At 36.5% G+C, this 20,570-nt stretch overlaps 1 protein-coding gene across 1 annotated transcript; it reads right to left on the reverse strand.

Moving 5' to 3' along the window:
* Positions 1 to 790: 790 nt before the first annotated feature.
* On the reverse strand, positions 791 to 18,477 carry LOC129939390 (protein dalmatian). Its single transcript, XM_056047386.1, has 6 exons — positions 16,098 to 18,477; positions 10,496 to 12,336; positions 2,310 to 2,471; positions 1,865 to 2,227; positions 1,292 to 1,337; positions 791 to 1,007 (listed from the first exon to the last, which is right to left on the reverse strand). The coding sequence occupies exons 1-4, from the start codon at positions 18,223 to 18,225 to the stop codon at positions 2,150 to 2,152; spliced, it is 4,209 nt and encodes a 1,402-aa protein (XP_055903361.1). The 5' UTR covers positions 18,226 to 18,477; the 3' UTR covers positions 791 to 1,007; positions 1,292 to 1,337; positions 1,865 to 2,149.
* Positions 18,478 to 20,570: the final 2,093 nt, after the last annotated feature.

Genomic DNA, 20,570 nt, shown 5'->3' on the forward strand with positions numbered 1-20,570 from the left:
CCTCTTGTTTCGCTGCGTGCGCTTGCCGGCATTCGTCGTCAAACCAGGGGTTTCGCTGTGGTGGCCGTGTGAAACCTAGCACTTCAGAGGCGGCATCTCTGATGTTGGTAATTTAAAAATTTTTAAGAATAATTCAAGTGACAACTTTTTTAACAAAACACGAAAACCTATAAACTTTTAAGCAAGACAAATCGATAGACATCCCGGGAAGTTATCAGTGTGGGTCGCATCCCAGCCTCTTTTTTAATTAAAGATGATCTGTGTAATGAACAAGAACGATATTTGTTATAACTCATTTTTATACCCCAGAAATAGAGAGTAGAAGATTTTAAACAATTTGAATTGAAATAATTCCAATTTCAACAGATTTCGGGATTATTTCATGAAATTCCTTTAAGGTGCACAAGGCAGTGCTTAATCTGAAATAAAAGTGTCTTGTACCTTATTTTTTAACATCAGAACTTCACTTTTCATATTTAATATTTGAATCAAAGTAAGATTTACTATTGACACCAAATCGATACAAAATTTTAAGTAATTCCAAACATTTTAATTTTACATATTGCACCCATAGAATGAAAGTGACCTAACTCATAAATTGCAACTTGTGGGAAATGAACAAAAAGTCTTCAAAAAAGTGTAATTTTGAGTAATTTTGATTGGATTTCTCACATACATATTTTAATGAAAGTTAATTATTTACCAAATTGTGTGAGAAATACAATTGAAATTGCTCACAACTACCATAATATCATAAGAATGTACAAAATGAAACAATACAAACAACCAATAATACTTTGTAAAGACGGACTTTGTTTATTTGGTTTTAAATAATCGAGAATTTAATATATATATATATATACATTATATTTTTTTTATTAAAATTACACTTTTTAACATACATAGTTCTAAATCGCAAGAAAAACTTATTAAATTCCTAATTACATAAAATACTTTTGTTTAATAAAAGGAGAACCACATGTCCACTGGTGATGATACGACACGACCTGAAAAGAATATGAAAACAAAAATTATAATTAACTTTTATTTTCTTAATTTAATGCAAATATGTAAACATTATGCCTTAAAAATTGTTTGAACGTTATACTACCAATAAAGATAAACTTAAATCTTTAAGGCCCTGTTTGCTCTGCTTTCGTTAATGAATTCAAAAATTCAAGATCTCAAGCAATTTAATCTTGCGAATGAGTTGCATTGGAAGAATTAAATATTCAATTTCAACAAATGCTACTCGTACGCGTGAAAAAAATAGAATAGGAATAGGACTTACGTTATAAATGCGAATAAAATTATGTATCTTTCCCCATGCAGCTTGCCTGTAAATACAAAAGTAGACATTGTAAGAATAAAGTTGAACTGTAATTAACTTATTATGGTTTTTGTTTCATCAAAAAGACAGAAAACAATACAAGACAACGCTATAGGCTATACGACGAAATATTTCACTGAATTTCTCTCTAGCGCTGTATCGTTTAGCTGTCATTTTAATAAATCGCCAATCATTATAAACCTAATAATCAATTCTAAATTAATGTTCGAGCCTTATACTACCAACAAAGATGTACTTTAATCTTTGAGGCCCTGTCAGCTCAGCAATTCTTTGAATTTTTTAATCTAGCGAATGTAGACTTTCATTTAACCAAAAATACTTATTGAATAAAATAAAGGTCTTTTAAGAATGTGATCTTATCGCAGTTACATGAGCCATAGCTTCTTTACCATGCAAATTAATAAATGTTCATTGAAATAAAAGGTAGAAATGTCAAGTAATAAGTTATAAAGAAGCTACATCACATCATGGAATATGTTTTAAATATACTTAGGTTTGAAAATAGTTACTTACCGTGCGTCGATCACTACGATTTCCATTGAACTCTGCAAATGTTTGCCATTCTCTAAATACATGTGTAGTGTATGGAAACAAGATTTCAAAGGCAATAATGTAAAATATTGAATCAATCAATACGTAGTTATATTTTTTACAAATTTAAATTATATAAAAATAAAAAAAATACAAACAAAAATAACAAATAATAAATTTAGTATGACAATAAAAAAAATAACCACACTTTGTGTATAAAATAAGAAACTGTTGTATAAGTAAAATAGAAAAAACTCAATACTGCATTTATTCGACTATGAGTTCATATTGGCCAACTTCTTTGCACATTTCATTGAATTCATTTACGAACTTTTTCATTTCGGTCTGTAAAAAAAAGTTTAAAAAAATTTTAAAGTTAATTTTAGCGGGTCTTGTGTCAACTCAGTTAATCTTCTAATTAAATTACATCAGTTTTTTTACGCTTGTTAGGTCTTGCTTTGTAGTTTTTGATGGGTCGTTTCTCCACTTCTTCTTCGTCTTCTGATACATCACTGTCTATGAAAGTTGCAAAGTTAGAAACTGCTTTGCGCTTTCTCTTGAACTGTCTGTTGTACGTTCGTCTAGGTAGCTGTTGAAGATTCCAAATTTATTTGAATGTTATAATCAATTATTATTTTAATATCTAGCTATTTGTTATTATTTTCTAGTCGGTCTTATCATATGTTACGTTGTCAAATCTATGTATTCACATATACAATTATTGATTAATATTAAAAAATTTCAAAACACTTTGTTCAAAAACAAGTCTATTTATTTGAAGGTCGATTCATAATAAACTGAAAAAAATAAAGTTAACGAACAAATTAAAGAAAAATTGGGTACATAGTTCGTCCTGTAATTGGGCGTGAAAGCCAACGTCTCTTTTTCTAAAATGTATCTCAAGAAAACATAAATATCAAAGATTCAATAACTTGAGTGAATTAATTCTTCCAACAACAGAATCATTTCCAAAAAGTGGACATAGAATACTACCTTCCAGAAATTTGAGATCAATCAGAAAAATTCGTATAAAAGGAGGTTATACAATACAACAATATTCTAGTATAGCTTTTAAAGCTGGGTTCTACATTTCACTGTCACTCGAAATTAAATTAAAATTCAAAATACAATTTGGAATTCTGAAATTCAATGTTATCAATATCAATTTTTTAAAAGTGATTTCACAACGTTTCAGTTCGGGTAGATTAAGTAAGTGGAACAGAAGCAATTTCAATATTCATGAAATGAAGCTTAACTGATTTTTGAAATAGATTCGCTTTCCCTTTAGCATTTTGAGTAAAACAATGATTCTTAAGAACCTTCAATACAATTTTTCAAATATGGTTCGGACCATTTATATCACTTTTAGAGGGAGATATTCCAGGAGGGTGAAGTGGACGTTTGACGAGGAACCGATAGTAAAGTAATACAAGTATGTGAGAGTTTTGATTGCATCTAACTTGAATCTTGAAAAACATTTACAATCCAAACTATCGGAAGCAAAGCGTGCTATGTTTTCTGTGTGGAAAAGTTACTTACTTACTTGAGGTGGCGCTACAGTCCTGTGTGAACTAGGGCCTCACCCAACAAACTTCTCCATCTAGCTCGGTCCCTAGCTAGTCCATGCTTCTGCACCGTATAGCAGGATGGGGATGATAAGGGTCTTATATAGCGACACTTTGAAACCTCGAGAGAGGACTTTACCTCTCAATTGCTTTCTTAGCCCAAAGAAACAGCGGTTAGCAAGAGTTATTTTTCGTTTGATTTCAACGCCGGTGTTGTTTTCTGCGTTTACAGCGGGGCCAAGGTAGACGAAGTCCCTGACTACCTCAAAGTTATGTCTGTCGATGGTGACGTTTTGACCAAGATGTCGGTGCTTTCTTGACGGCAGTATGTACTTTGTTTTGCTCTCATTGACCTATAAACCCATTTTTGCCGCCTCTGCCTCAATACTCACAAAAGCCCCATTGACATCACGCTGAGTTCTTCCGATTATGTCAATGTCATCAGCATATGCCAGTAATTGGGTAGACTTTTGAAAGGTAGTGCCTCTAGTGTTGACGTGTGAGCTCTGCACTATTCTTTCAAGCACGATGTTAAAAAAATCGCATGACAGCGCATCACCTTGTCTAAAACCTTTTTTGACATCAAAAGATTCTGTTAAGTTGTTTCCAACCTTTATGGAGCAGTGTGAATTCTCCAAACAAACGGACGAGTTTAGCAGGGATGCCACACCTAGAAATGGCTCTATATAGCTCGTCCCTGTATATGCTGTCATATGCGGCCTTGAAATCGATGAAAAGATTGTGGGTGTCGATTTGGTGTTCTTGGGTTTTTTCCAGGATCTGCCGCAATGTGAATATTTGATCAACTGTGGACTTTCCTGGTCTAAAACCACACTGATAACGACCTATCAGGTTGTTGACAATGGGCTTTAGACGTTCACATATTACGGCAGAGAAGATTTTATAGGCGATTTTAAGTAGAGTGATTCCTCTATAGTTGGTGCAGTTTAGAGGGTCTCGTTACTTTAGGATCGGACAAACAATACTGAGGTTCCATTCATCGGGCATGCTTTCTTCCGACCATATCTTACAGATAAGTTGGTGCATGCTCCTAACCAACTTATCTCCAGCTGCTTTAAAGAGCTCGGTATTCAAGCCAATCGCTCCAGCGGCTTTATTAGACTTCAACTTAGATATGGCAATCTTTACTTCGTCTAAGTCGGGAGGACGGGATCGTTGGCTTTGAATGGAGAAGTTGCATTCTAAGATATAGCGTTTTGCACATGGCTAAACACAAAATATTTCGAGCTACCGTAATTGCAATACTATTTTATGAAGCGCAAGTATATGGGTATCGAGCGTTTGAAGCTGTGGAATAATTGCTCCTTTTTGTTATTAAAAGTACTTTCAAGTTGCCAAGTACGGCGACGCCCAACTATATGATACATCTTGAAACATGAATGGGAACCCTCTTTTTAGACACACTTAAATTACATTTCAACAACGTGTCAAGAGTTTTGGAGATGGGTGACGAAAGAATTCCGCGAATAGTACTCACACAAGCTATCAATTCTGAAGTTTTGTGTGTTAAAGAGTGAAAGAAACTGAAGAAACAATATCAGCAGACGAAAGTGATGAAAAAAGTCGGCAACATGATGTACGATAAGTTTATGAGTTAAGCTAAATCATCTATTTACAGATCTTACTACAGTAAAGTTAACCATTTCTTGAACAACAACACCTACTTCTTGGCAAAAAAACAATATACAAAAAATCAGTTTGTTATTTAAAGTAAGAGGTGAACTTATCAACTTGAACTACATTCCTCACCGTCCAGAATTCCCAATATTGTGCGATTAATGCAATCGCAAAGAACGCGAAGATATATTTCATTTCCTGACTTGTTTAATTTAAAGACTTGTTTAATCTTACAATGAAGAATATAATGTTTTGTTCTTGTATGTTTTGAAGTCAATAAAATTAACTAACTAAACTATATCACTTTTTCTTTAACCTTGAAAACAACTTCACTCGATATTTAAATATCGATTTACGAAAAGGTTGAAAAGTAGGGGCTACATTACCTGCTAATTAAATTTAATATTTTAATTTCATGCTTTCGATTAGATCAATATGATTCCAATAGAGAAAACTTTTAAAAGGAAACCTATAATAAACTGTATGGAACGCTTTAATAAAATCTGTATACACAACCTGTTATTTACGCCCCAAGGAGTTGAGGCCAACATTTGTAAAAACGCCATCGATTCTACTGATCGATAATACTTTCCATTCTTGAAGGAAACACAAACATAATTTTAAAATTTTTCAAAATCTTTTGATTGATTTTGAACACATTTCGAAAGTAAAAGTAGATGATACAAAAAACTTAAAGATTTGGATAAAAATGAAAATAGATGAACTTACAAAAATTATGAAGGCATTCAAAGAGAACTGTAATTTCTGAAACTGCACAGAAAAGCGTTTCTTGGATAAAAATGAAGAGTGGCTTAGCGAAGAAGTAACACTACCTGTTGGCATACTTCCCGGAAGATCTAAATGTCGCCCAAGCAAAGAGTTCGGGGAATCAAGTGATCGTACAAAACGTCGAAAAACAGAGGAACTTTAAAAGAGTGTGTCCTTTTATGAACTGATCAACGCAGCACAGATGAGTCAACGAGCAGCGAGAAATATTGATGTCGCAAAATTGATGGAGGTTGTGACCAAAACTCCAACCAGGGCTATGAAGTTCCGGAGAGCAGCTGCGATGTGTATAAAGCTAAACAGGATTGTTACCAACCAAAAAGCGTAAGTGAGACAGTTGCCGAAGTGAAGCTCCAAGATTTAGTGGATCACACATGACGTTTGTATAAATATTTATAAATATATCACAACTCCAACAGTGCCTTGAGACCAGTGAAACAGCTAAAGAGCTCAGAAATTCGAAGATGACGATAATAGGGATGCAAATCTATTTTTGAGTTCCCTTGTACCTCTTCGTCTCAAGTATGGGAGTCAAATCTCAATGCAAAACATTCACTCTTCATCACTGAAATGGTGCAGACCAATACGGATTCTTTTTGTAAAAGAAAATAAGGACATAACCAATGAAGAAATTAAATACGTTGAAAAAAACCAGGTCCAAAATGCCACGAAAGTAAGCGAAAATATAACAGTCAACCATGTAATGCTTCCAACAATGGTCGATGGAAAAGTGTGTAACGCAGCTACGAATACTGCATCTACATTACGTTGTTACATATACGGAAAAACTTCAAAAAGTTTCAACGACTTGGATTCTACAAAACCGGAGAATGCAGATACTTTCACATTTGGACTATCAATATTACACGCCAGCATTAGGTTTTTTGAATTACTACTGCATCTGTCTGAAAAAAGTGACTGGGAAAAAATGCAAGTAGCCAAGAGACAAATACAAAAAGAGTTCCACGATAAAATGGGCTTACTGGTGGAAAATCCAAAGGCTGGGTATGGCAACACCTCGCGCAGATTTTTTAATAACCAAGAAGAAGAAGCTTCTTGGCATGCGTGGATTTAGCATAACTAAAAAAATTCAAGATTATATTAGAGGTGATATCCTCTGGTTATGAGATAGATTTTCAAAAATTCGCAAAATTTACGATGGATACTGCTAAATACTACGTAAACTTGTAGCAATGGCAGCCTATGTCTCCAACAGTGCATACTATTTTAATCCACTCTACCAGTGTTATATCCCATGCATTGTTGCCAATAGGCCAGTTGTCCGAAGAAGCTTCTGAAGCTAGAAATAAGCATTTCCGCCAATACAGGGAACACTTTTCACGAAAATTTTCCAGGACTGCATGCAACGAGGATGTGCTTAACCGGCTTCTATTGACGTCAGACCCTTATCTCAGTATTTTAAGGACAAACAAGACAAAAAAAAACTCTCGAAATTTTGACTGCAAATACCAATGACGAAGATGTTTCTAATGAAAGATGAAGAATAAATAATAAAATAAAAACTATAAAATAAAATTAATCCTGGTCATTTTTTATTATTTGCTATAAAACAGTTGCGGAAGGAAAAACAGAAAAGGATTAATCTGTTTATTTTTACTTGTATACGCGGTATCTTTATGAGGTGGTAGATTACATACATTGCACATGGGATTTCTTTTGCATTTTTGTTTTCGTATGACCAAGAATATGGCAAATTTGATAGCGCATGGGATTAGGGTAGTACTTAGACACTTTGGCCTTGTACCAACCTATTTCCGCAATTTTTTGGTTTTTGGTCAAAATCAGAATATTACCATCACGAAGTTGTGTTATTTGCGCATATTCTTTGCTAATTTAGTCAATAGCATACGGTTCTTTTTATTGCTATGCAGTGTATATATGGATTGAGTTGATGTGTCTTCGGATAGATTAGTACATGTGATATCTAGTTAACCAGGGGCGGATCGATATGCAGATTTTCACTAAGGCATAACACTAGTGAAAGTCTGTTATTGAAAAGTTCAAATTGGATTCTAGATATTACATTTACTATAGGCAATTGTCCGAATTTGTTGTTTTACGAGTTTTATACATTAAAATGAATTAAGAATTCCTATGCCACATATGTCCACATTGCATCAAACAGGCCAGCTGTTTTGGCATTGAGTGAAACTCAAATAGGTGAAGATTCCGATCATTCGGTATTCAATCTAAATGGGTATAACTTAGTGCCATTATTTTTTCCTCATAATGGACTAGCCGTATATATAAGAAATGATGTTGCATACCAACTCCAGCCACAATATGGTTTGTGCTCTAACACAAACTTTAACTTCATGTGGTTAAAATTCACGGTAAATAAACACATCATCCACACATGTTTTTTATATCGAAGTCCAAATCTGGACAGAAATTCAACTTTTAACGAATTTGATGCTCTGTCTGACTCCTTTCAAAGAATTGTTGCCCATTATCCTCACACTGAAATTGTCATTGCGGGCGATTTCAATGTACACAGTTCTTCTTGGCTTCGTTATTCTGGTCAGTCAACACCGGAAGGAAGGTATGTTGAGATCTTTGCTGAGTTAAATCAATTAACCCAGCTTGTCGATGAGCCAACTCGAATCCCTGACGTTGCAGGTCAATCCGCCAACACCCTAGACTTGTTTCTTACCTCTGACCCTAATAAATACACCATTAGTGTATTAACGCCTCTAGGCACATCAGACCATTGTATCATATCTGCAAAATTCTCATGTCGAAAAAACCCAGTTAAAAAAAAAACTCCTATGAGAACCGTTTGGCAATATGAGAAAGCCAACTGGGACGGTCACAATGAATTCTTCAGGAACTTTAACTGGTCACTATGCTTCCTCGATAGTGACGTGGATTCCAGCGCAGATATGGTTACAAATTTAATTCTTTGTGGAATGAGAAATTTTATCCCGAACAGGGTAAAATCTATCAAACCCAAAGAAAATTCATGGTTTGATTCGAGCTGTAAAGAGGTTATTAGGATCAGAGATGTAAGTTTCCGTTGTTACAAAGCCAACCCGACTGAGGAAAACCGGAATAAGTTCAAACAAGCTAGAAAGACAAGTAATGGTCATATTCGTCGAACCAAATTAAGGCAAAAAATACTACAATGTCTCAAAGGTAGTAAAACGGAACCCAGGTTTCATTTTAGCCCCTGGGCCATGCGGTTTTGATGGTAAATCAATACACTCGCGAATGAGTAAAACTATGCACTTGAAATGTGTATGAATGAGGGAGGAAGAAAATAGATGTTTGTATTGAATAAATTAAATAATTAGGTATTATTTTATTAAAGATAAAGAAGTCGAATTGACAGAGATAAAGATGCGTACGGCACGAAAGCTAGGCGGTGACTGTAATCTGTACTGTACTGACTAACCTGTACTCATAAAATATACAACTAAACCATCTATCGAATTCTTCGTATTTTAGGTTTAGAGGGTCTCAGGTATTTAAGACTTAGTTACCTGCATACTGGGGCATCAAATTTTAGATTGAAATTTGAACACCCGGATTAAGAAAATTTCACTCATAAAAAAAGGAAAAAAGGGATTTTCTAGGATAAAGTAAAAGTAAAGTTTTTTTTCTAAATTCTTATAAACTACAATATTTATCGGAATGAGGTTTTTAGTATTTGACTAAAAATATATCAGATCATTGAATATTGACAAAAAATGTCCTTGATAAACAAATTAAAAAAAAAATAATAATCGAAAAAAAAAATTCTAAATTTCAACTTTAAAACTTAATTCCTCAAAAACTATTTAATTAGTAAAAATTAGCTTTAAAAAATTATAGCACAATGTTGTACGTGCTTTTTTTATTTTTATTAATTTGTTTTCCTTCGGGATGGGCATTTAAGTGGGTTTTACTGTACCTAAATAATGAAAATTTATCCTTCTAAATAACTTTTTAGTCATTTGGTACCTATTTCATATGAAAAATGTGCCCAAATATTTTTGGCAACGAGTAGGCATTATTTAGATTCAAGGAATAATTACATTTTCACTCTTTCCAACTTATAGGCTGCGACATGAATCGGACAAACAAACAAACAATTATAATATTAGTATAGGATATTAATTATAAATGAAATGAGCCTTCTTATGATTTAAAAAAATACTTGTCTTATTGTCAATACAAACAATTTGAAAATTATAAAATGTAAGAACAACGAAAACTGATTTATGATAAATTTAATTTTGAAATAAAGGAACATTGGATTCAAATGCTTTAAATTTATTACTTAATGTCCAAGCCTTCCGGTAAAAAACTTGGAAACGACATCTTGTAGCAAGCAAAATTTACATCAAATCCTTCTTTACGAAATTTTTTTTATAAACTTTGGAGTGCGTAAAAACTACTGTCACTAGTCTCCGATTCAAAGGAAATCAATATCTTATCTACGACTAAGGCTATGGTACTTCCTTTTGCAATTCCGAGCACAATTGATAAGACCAAATAAGAAAAGGAATGATTGCTATTTCTATTTTTACCACTTATAGAATACAGTGAGTAGCCTGAAGCCTTAGAATAAATCATTTGGGATTTATTTAAATATTTTCTTAACACTAGAAAAATTACTTACCGATTCATCAAAAGTGGTTTCGGGTTCTAAATCCTTAAATAGATTAGACATATCACCAGTATCATTAAAACTATGATTATTTTGGTTCTTATCGATCATAGTCGAGCACAACATTTGCTTGAGGGTTCTTTGTTGAGGACCAACATTATCAAATACTGGTTTAATGCGTTCGTTTTTATTTGGAATTACCACTGGTGTATTAGGTCGCAACTGCTTGAGACGTTCCAGCCTTTCCTTGAGCACATTTTTATTCGGTAATATGGTTTTGTCAACGTTAACGTTTTTCGAATTACTCTCACTGTCATCAATTAGTTCCTCAAAACCAAACAAGTCTTTTGCATTATTCTTTTGAATATCGTCACTGGAATTACATAAGTTTTGAGACTGATTCACTGTGTTCTCATCGAAAACATTATCAATCTTAGAATTATTTGAGCTTCGGTGCGAGTTGTTATTTGAGCTATTTTTCGATTGATGTAAGCTTTTATTTGAATTATTTTTTGATTGATTTGAACTATTTTTGGAATTATTTTTTGATTGATTTGAGCTATTTTTTGAGTTATTGTTTAAGTTGTGAGTTGAAATGTCTCCCAATATATTTCTAGCGGTCTTGTTAATTGAGCTGTGGTTAGTTTCTTTTGAAATCGTATTATTAATTGAGATGTGATTAGCTTCTTTCGATTTGGAACTATTTTTCGATGTATCATTGGACTGCTTTCCGTACGAGTGTAATGCCAGGGGAGGCAAATTTACTACATCAATTATATTTATTGGCTTCAAGGGACTTCGGTAGTTCAACGCTTTTCGGGTATTTGTCAAAGCTTGCATATTGGCTTCATTTGTAATGGTGTTAGTACCAGGTGGAGCTGTATTCTCGCCATTGGAATCATTCGAAGAGAACGACGACAACGATTTGGATTTATTTTTGGACGGCGTCATTGGAATGTAATCGGACGAAAAAGACGGCAAATTATTTGAATCTCGCCCAAGATAGAAGAGATTTGGCAATTTTTCATCGGTTACTCGCCATGGTGATTTGTTTCCCGGTAATGGCGAGAATTGAGGTGCACTCATTGGTTGGGGGGTCATTCGAATCGGTGTTGATTGGTTTACAAAATGCATTGCCATTGCAAGAAGTTTCTTCTTATCCGTGATGGATTTTCTTTGAAGGGGTTTTTGGATTCGACCAGCTTGTTTGATCATTGCCGATCGAGCTAAATTGCTGAACCCGCGTTGATCTCGCACTTGCTCCTCATTTCCACCATCGTCAAAATGAAAATCATCATCAAATTGTAAACCATTATCAAAATTATCGTGTTGCTGATGTTTTTCTTGTTGTTGTGGTTCCCGAACTGGTGACTTTTCTGCTATAGGCTTTGGCGGCTTCTGCTTTATTTCTTCGGTTATTATTGGTTTTTTCTTCTGAACAACTCTAGGCTTCGCTTTTTTTCTTGGTACAACATTCATACCAGTGCCTTTTTTGTGCTTAGCAACAACTGCTTTTCCAGATTTGATCATCTTTTGAATAACATCATCAACTGGATTATTTGATTCTGATGAAGATTGTGATAGGAACTCGTAAACACTTTCTTGTTTTTTCTTTCTTTTGGATGATCTTGTCTGTTTGGGATTTTGTTGAGGTTTGGCTTGGGAAACTGAATTTTCTAAGCGAGAATGAAAGAATTTCACTGGACATCTTAAATCAATTGTTTCATATTTTTCTGTGTCATTGCCATTTTCATTTTTATTTTGTAAAAGAGAAGAACTTGTATTTTTGCCAAAATGTGTTTCCCCCAAAAGGTTTTGTTGTGGTGATGAGGCGGCGGTACTTTCTTCGCAAACTGTAAAGAGAAATCATTTTACAATTACATTAATTATTTGTTATTATTTTAAAAGTTAGACTACGTTTCATTTTTTTATTGTATTTATATCTAAGATGTCTAAACAAAATGCGAGATACAAACACGCATTGGTTCGGAACGTTTCATTTTCAAGGAGGGGAAAACAAACGCCCGATAAAGTATACAACCTAATTTTAATTCCACTAAAGAAATAATCTTTGTAATAAGTCCAAAGTTAGGCACAAAGGTAAAGTGTTTTCAAAAGAAGAATATTATAAAGACGAACTAAGAACTACAGGTGTACTATGGTCATTTCTATTCTACGGACACACCTCACTTGTCGTATCCAGAGATACAAAATTACTATTAAGCGGAAAGTGTAGAAACTCAAAACCTGCATGGTTTAATAAAAGGCTTTGCAGTTTGAGTTTAAATGGTAGACATGTGCATTCAAGAGGACACAAGCGTCCACAAGTTTTTCTCAAAACCAACCTCTTTCTATCACCTCCTACTCTCACCTCTCCGTGGTGAACATCGGGTGCCTAGTACCTCAACTGGAGATTGGGTTCCAACCCCAGTGGAAAGTTGTTGGGGGCAGCAAACGAGAATTGGGGAGAGGTGTTTCCATTAAGGCACCTCTCCTTATCCAGACGGCAGCGGAGGAATTCCCGAGATTTAATTAACGGTGGCGTCTACAGTTCACAGTGAACACCTTATAGGGCTTCTTCGTCTTATTCGGATCCCAAGCCTATAAGGAGCGGTTTTATCCGGCTCCCCATCCTTGAAGTTATACTTAGAATCAGGCCCTCCAGGTTGGGGGTTGTGCCGTCGGGGTGACTTCCTGGCCACGTAAAAGCTTTCATAATTGCGAAGCACCAACAAGTCCCGGATACGGACGTATTTACTTTTGACAACCAACGCAAACGAATAAAGGACAACGAAATTCGGATATGCACGTGGAATGTTAGGTCCCTTAACAGACCACGTGCGGCCGAAGAATTAGCGGAGGCCCCAGACCGCTATAAAGGAGATATCACCGCCATCCAGGAAATACGATGGGCAAAAAGAGGATGAAAAACTGCGATATTTACTATGGTGACTGCTACCACAAAAACCAATAGCGCTTATTTGGATGCGGCTTCGTCATTGGAGCCAGACTTAGGCAAGAAGTCTTGAGCTATAGGTGCATCAATGAGCGCCTCATGACCATACGCATCAAGGCTAAATTCGGCAACATAAGCCTGATATGCGCTCACGTCCCACAGAAGAGAAAGACGACAACACCAAAGATATGTTCTTCGAGCTCCTAGACAAAACATATGAGCAGTGGCCTAGCTACGATATTAAAATAGTCCTGGGAGATTTTAATGCCAATCTAGAAAGGGAAGACATCTTTGGTGGAATAATCGGGAAGAACAGCCTGCACGACAACACTTCCGACAATTTATTCAGGCTCGTAGATTTTGATGAGGGCCGAAACGTCATGGTAGCCAGTACGCTTTTTCCACACCTCAAAATCCCAAAGGTGCTTGGACTTCTCCAGATCAATCTACCGTCAACCAGATTGACCATATTGCGATCGACGCCAGAAATGCTTCCAGCATCATGGATGTACGAACTTTCCGAGGAGCTAACATCGACTCGGACCACTACCTCGTTGTACCCAAGGTAGCACTTCGGATTTCCAGATGCAAGGCAAAACAGGGAGGTGCTGGGAGAAGGTACAACGTCGAACGGCTACAATCGCCAGAGACCAAATCCCTTTCCGACCGAGTTACAAGTAATCTCTCTCAAAGTTCTCTGCCGCCAACACATTGTATCGAAAACCAGTGGCAACATTGCCAAGATGCAATCAGAGAAGCCGCCCTTGATGTGCTGGGTTTCAAACAGCCACTAACAAGGAACCCTTGGTTTAATGAGGAATGTCGGCAGGCAAATGCAGCCAAACAACAGGCACTCAAAGCGGCGCTGGATAAAAGGACGAGAGCTGCTCATGAGCTCTATGAGCAGAAGAGGCGAGAGGAACGCCGACTTCTCAGAATGAAAAATAGAGGGCATGAGAAGCGTGCGGTCGAAGATGTTGAGAGGTTTAAAAGCAGGAACGAAGTTCGAAAGTTTTATGAACAGGTAAAACGATATTCACAGGTCCATAAACCTAGAACCGAAGGCTGCTAAGACAAAAGTGGAAACATCATAGTGGAACCGCAGTCAATGCTGAGGATATGGAAGGACCACTTCTGCAGACTGTATAACGGCGACGACGAACTGAATTCCGCTGACAGGCAGGATGATCCATTCAACATTCCCGACTTAGACGAAGTAAAGATTGCCATATATAAGCTGAAGTCTAATAAAGCCGCTGGAGCGTATGGCTTAATGCCGAGCTCTTTAAAGCAGCTGGAGATAAGTTGGTTAGCAGCATGCATCAACTTATCTATAAGATATGGTCGGAAGAAAGCATGCCCGATGCATGGAACCTTAGTATTGTTTGCCCGATACTGAAAAAAGGAGACCCTCTAAACTGCACCAACTATAGAGGAATCAGTCTACTTAACATCGCCTATAAAATCTTCTCTGCCGTAATATGTGAACGTCTAAAAATCGACAACAACCTGATAGGTCCTTATCAGTGTGGTTTTAGACCAGGAAAGTCCACAGTTGATCAAATATTCACATTGCGGCAGATCCTGGAAAAAACCCAAGAACACCAAATCGACACCCACCATCTTTTCATCGATTTCAAGGCCGCATATGACAGCATCTACAGGGACCAGCTGTATAGGGCCATGTCTAGTGTTGGCATCCCTGCCAAACTCGTCCGTTTGTGCAGGATGACCATGGAGAATTCACGCTGCTCCATAAAGGTTGGAAACAACTTAACAGAACCTTTCGATGTCAAAAAAGGTTTTAGACAAGGTGATGCGCTGTCATGTGATTTTTTTAACATGGTGCTTGAAAGAATAGTGCAGAGCTCACACGTCAACACTAGAGGCACTATCTTTCAAAAGTCTGTACAATTACTGGCATATGCTGATGACACTGACATAACCGTAAGAACTCAGCGTGTTGTCAATGGGGCTTTTGTGAGTATTAAGGCAGAGGCGGTAAAAATGGGTTCAACGTCAACGGTTGATGAGGGCAAAACAAAGAACATGCTGTCGTCAAGAAAGGACATACAACACCCACGTCTTGGTCAAAACGTCACAATCGACAGACGCAACTTTGAGGTAGCCAAGGACTTCGTCTACCTAGGCTCCGCTGTAAACGCAGAAAACAACACCAGAGCTGAGATCAAACGCAGAATAACTCTTGCTAACCGCTGTTTCTTTGGACTAAGAAAGCAATTGAGTGATAAAGTCCTCTCTCGACGGACCAACGAGCTGTACGGGCTGTACAGCGAGGTAGACTTAGCCAGAAGGGTAAAAGTCCAACGACTAAGATGAATGGGTCACGTAGAGCGCATGGAAACCAATGAAAGACATCTAGCTAGGGACCGAGCTAGATGGAGAAGTTTGTTGGGTTAGGCCCTAGTTCACACAGGACTGTAGTGCCACCTTAAGTAAGAAACACCTCCCGCGTGACCATCCTACGCACTTACCATCACGTCACGGGTACTTCGCATTTTTTTTATATACGAGCAAAATTGGTAAGATTCATCAATTCTGAATTTTAAACATGTGTCTTAATTACCATAATTAATTTATAAAGATTAATTAGCCTTAGGTTTGTAGAATAGTGTTGGTGAATTAATAATATCTTACCGCTAACTTCTTGCACTGCGTTCTGGTATTGTTCTCCATTGTCATGGATTTGTTTAAATGCTTCAAATGCAACATCATCCTTTTCCTTCTCCTTACTTGGGACTGCATTCGCTTTCATATTTATGCTCAGAGGTACTTCAGTGGCACTTTCTTCTTCTACGGGATTAGTTTCATTTTCTTTTTGTTGTGATTTAACAACATTGTTCTTAGCCAAATTTTTCGGAACCTCAAAACCCTTTAAATTTGACCTCTGAAGTCTAACTACTGGGGATCTTTTTTTTCTCTCGACCGGCGGTTCCCCTGATTTATTCAACAAGTCTCTCCAAGTTGGAGCTCGCTTCGAACGACTTCGATTATTTGTCTCATCGTCACTTTGGAACTCTGCTGAACTTGAGTATCCTTCTTCGATGCCATTGCTATTGCTTCTCGACCGAGTAGCAACCTTTGGTGTATCCGAAAGTTTTCTATTTGCAGAAGAAGAAATATCTATGTCTTCTAGACTCATTTCTATAAGAGGAGTGAGTTTCCTTTTATTGATTTGCTTCCTCTGGATTTGATTGTTATTTGGAGTACGGTTTTGAGTTAAAGAATTGTCCCCGGAAGTTGCATGTGTGCCATTGGATTTTAGGTAATTTGCAAGTGAGTTATCATAACAGGATTTACGTCGCAGTTTAGGATTTACATTTGTTTTAGGTTCAGGTGCAGATTTGGTGTCAATAGTACTCCGCCTCAAATGAACACGCAGTTTACTACAGATGTTTTGCCTAACCTCTCGGCTAATATCATTATTTTCGGTTCTTTTGGATGTGGTACGTGATCTTTGATCGACATTTGTAGTTTCTTCTCCAAATGTTGTGCTTGACCAATCGGAACGAAGGCGTTTAAGTAAGTGATTGTTTTTGCTACTGTCTGAATCCTGGCGATATTGAGATAAAGCGTCAGGGCTAGAGGAAGAATTACCGCGTTTTGGATTTTTTTTAACGACTACTTGCTTCTTGACTTTCTTTGTGCTTCTCCATTCAGAATCAGAGTCAGATTCTGAACTGATTGACTCGCTTGAACTTTCAGTTGTATTTAATTGAACACTTAGCCTATTTTTCAGTTTTTCAGAATTTTCAATACATGAAGTTCTCCTTGGCCTACTGATAGCTCTCTTATTAGATGTACTCTGGACTTTCTCAGAACTCTCTGTACATGTTTTCTCTGGTTTTCTGATAGGCCTCTTATGAGTTGAGCCTTCAGATTCTTCATTATTTTTTGTGGAGTTTTTCATAATATTCTTCTTTGTGTTGCAATTATTTTTAGAAATTGGACTGAGTTCCAACACAGAAACACATTTAGTGTCATCAATCTTTTTGGTTCTTCTCGTTGAGTTATGGGCATTTTCACCGACATTTGTAGTTTCTTGATCAACTATTGTGCTTGACCAGTCGGAACGGAGGCGTTTAAGCAGGTAATTGTTTTTGTCATAATTAGATTGCGTATTGTCAGAGCCGTGGTCTAGGTTTTCATTAACTGCATGCTTCTTTGGGGTCTTTGTTCTTCCCTGTTCCAAAGAATTACATTTTGAACCCGATGTCTCATTTGAACTATCCATCGTACACAATAGAACCCGCTGTCTACTTGATGAAGAATCCGTGTCTCCCATGATTGCAGAATTGTTGGAAAGTGAAGCGTTCCTTTCTATATCTGGATTGACATTATTATCGACCTTAGAGACTTCCGTGTCCCTTTTCCGAAGATTATCTTTACCAAATTTCCCGTTCTTTTCCGGTGAGTTCTCTTCATTACTCCTCTGCTTTGTATTGCAAACATTTTTAAAGATCGGACTGAGTGCCAATCTAGAAACAAATTTACTTCCCAATGCCCTCCCATTGGACTTGGTGTTGTCTTCAACATTCATAGGTGTGGAGGTGAACTTAAGATTGGAATTTCTCATGAATGGCGTAGTAGCAAAAGAGAAATTCTCTAAATTTGATTGATGCCCTCGCAAAGGGGAACGCAATTTTTCTTGTGGTTTTCTCATCTTAGGGACTTCGGTACTTAGCTTAGATTTTGTTATCTTACCGTTTTCAACTTTTACCTTTTCTTTTTCTACATTTGATGTCGGTTTTCTTAATTTTGCCATTTTAAAAGTTCTCTTCTTTTTTTCTTGTAAATAAATTGGCGCAAGTTTTGCCGCGTAATAATGAATTCTACATAATTATGAAACTTTGTTTATTTTTAAATATTATACGAAATATATGTTTTAGAGTAATTGATTTGTATTAACTTTATTTTGTTTTCAATTATTTATTATAAGTTATTTCACAACTGATCTAATTTCTTTGGAACTAAAAAATTACGTTTTATTTGTTTGAATATTTTGTGTCATTTTTAAATATACAAAAATGGCGGCACGATGAAAAAAGTATGCGTTGGCATGCGGCGTTTATCGCAACCTTTCTCGACGTGATGTTTCATATGTTTCGTTGAGTTATGGTAAGCTTACTAGTTCGTAGGTATAAGGAGTTGTTTACATACGGTATTTTTGGATATTTGAATGAATTAAATGACCTCCTGGGAATTAATTTTCAAACTTTCAAGTATTGAAGTGGAAGAAGAGACTTTTCATTTTCTTTTTTTATGAAACTCGCTGTAAAGCCTAGTACGCTGCTGATGCGAAACGAAATTTTTCAGTGGTCTCCAAGTTTAGAGCGAAATTAAAACGAAAACCACAACGGAAAAATATTTGTGTAGAGTTCTGTCATCTATCTATATTAAAATGAAAAACACCGAAAGTCACGAGTAAACAATTTTCAATTTTGATTTATTATCAATTTTTTCCAATAAATAAATTAAACGTCAAAATTTCGCAAGCAATTAATATACCGGGCAATTAAATTGAGAACGAAAAGAGTGGAGAATTGTACTAAAAAATCTAGTACAGCTATCCACTAAAATGACACATTTCGTTGTTCAGCAGCGTACTGAAAAACGAAAAGCACAGCGAAATTTTTCGTTTATGATTTCGTCATGTCATTTTTGTATGGGAAATTTCGTTTCGCATCAGCAGCGTACTAGGCTTAAGTGTACAAAATAACAAATCCTGACAGTTTTTTTTTAGAATTTAATGTGAAGTAGTTAGATACTTTAGACTTTAATTCTGCTAGCTAGGTCAGCGTCGCTGTAAAGCCCGTACAGTTCGTCGCTATATCTTTTCCTTCATTATCCATTTATGCGTACGGGACCAAAAATTAACCGAAGAATTTTTCTCTCGAAGCATCCTAAGACGCTCTTATCTTTCTTTGACAGGGTCCAGACCTCAGCGCCATAAATAAGAACCGGGATGATGAGTGTCTTATAGATGGTGATTTTAGATGTATGAGAAAGGACTTTACTTCTCAATTGCCTTCTAAGTCCAAAGAAACAGCGATTTGCAAGAGTTATTCTTCGTTTGATTTCAACGCTGGTGTCGTTGTCTGCATTAATAGCAGTGCTTAACTACCTCAAAGTTAAAGCTGTTCATGTGACGTTTTGTCCAAGACATCGTCGTTCTGTGTCCTTTTTTGATGACAGCATATACTTGGTCTTGCCCTCATTGACCACTAAACCCATCTTCTTCGCTTCCGTCACAATGCTCAAAAACGCTCCACTGAAATCACGCTTTGATCTTTCAATTATGTAAATATCATCTGCGTATCCGAGTAATTGGATGGACCTTTGGAAGATTGAGCCTCTAGTGTTGACAGTTGAGTTTTGCACAATTCGTTCCAGAACGATGTTGACGAAGTTGCATGACAGTGCATCGCCTTGTCTAAAACCTTTTTTAACATCAAATGCATCGGTAAGATCTTTTCCGAACTTGATAGAGCAGCGTGCATTTTTTGACAGGGATTCCAGAACTAGACATTGCTCTGTAGAGCTCTTCCCTATGGATGCTGTCATACGCGGCTTTAAAATCGATAAAGAGATGGTGAGTATCGATTTGAAGCTCCTGGGTTTTTTCCAAGATCTGCCGTAGTGTGAATATTTGGTCGATAGTGGACTTTCCTGGTCTGAAGCCACACTTATAAGGACCTATCAGGTTGTTGACGAGCGTCTTCAGACTTTCACATAATACGGCAGAGATGATCTTATATCCAATGTTAAGGAGACTGATTCCTCTGTAGTTGGCGCAATTTAGAGGGTCTCCTTTTTTATGTATCGGACATACTATGCTGAGATTCCACTCATCGGGCATGCTTTCTTTAGGCCATATTTTGCAGATGAGTTGGTGCATGCTCCCTACCAAGTCATTATCTGCTGCTTTAAATAGTTCGGCAGCGATGTCGTCAGCTCCAGCAGCTTTGTTTGACTTCAGTTATAGCTATCTTCACTTCATTGAGCTCGGGTAGGCGAAATTGTAGATCTGCGTCGCCTTGGTTGAGTGGTTATATCTCCCTTTCAGCGGAATCGGGTTCGTCATGGCCGTTATATAATTTAAAGAAATGG

This window comes from Eupeodes corollae, chromosome 1, assembly GCF_945859685.1.
Source record: "Eupeodes corollae chromosome 1, idEupCoro1.1, whole genome shotgun sequence".
NCBI lineage: Eukaryota > Metazoa > Arthropoda > Insecta > Diptera > Syrphidae > Eupeodes > Eupeodes corollae.

Coding starts and splice junctions, on each gene's coding strand:
- LOC129939390 (XM_056047386.1), bottom strand. CDS start 18,225: ATGGCAAAATTAAGAAAACCGACATCAAATGTAGAAAAAGAAAAGGTA. Junction 2,472..10,495: donor AAACCACTTTTGATGAATCG/GTAAGTAATTTT, acceptor AATCTTCAACAG/CTACCTAGACGAACGTACAA. Junction 2,228..2,309: donor ACAAGCGTAAAAAAACTGAT/GTAATTTAATTA, acceptor TTTTTTTTACAG/ACCGAAATGAAAAAGTTCGT.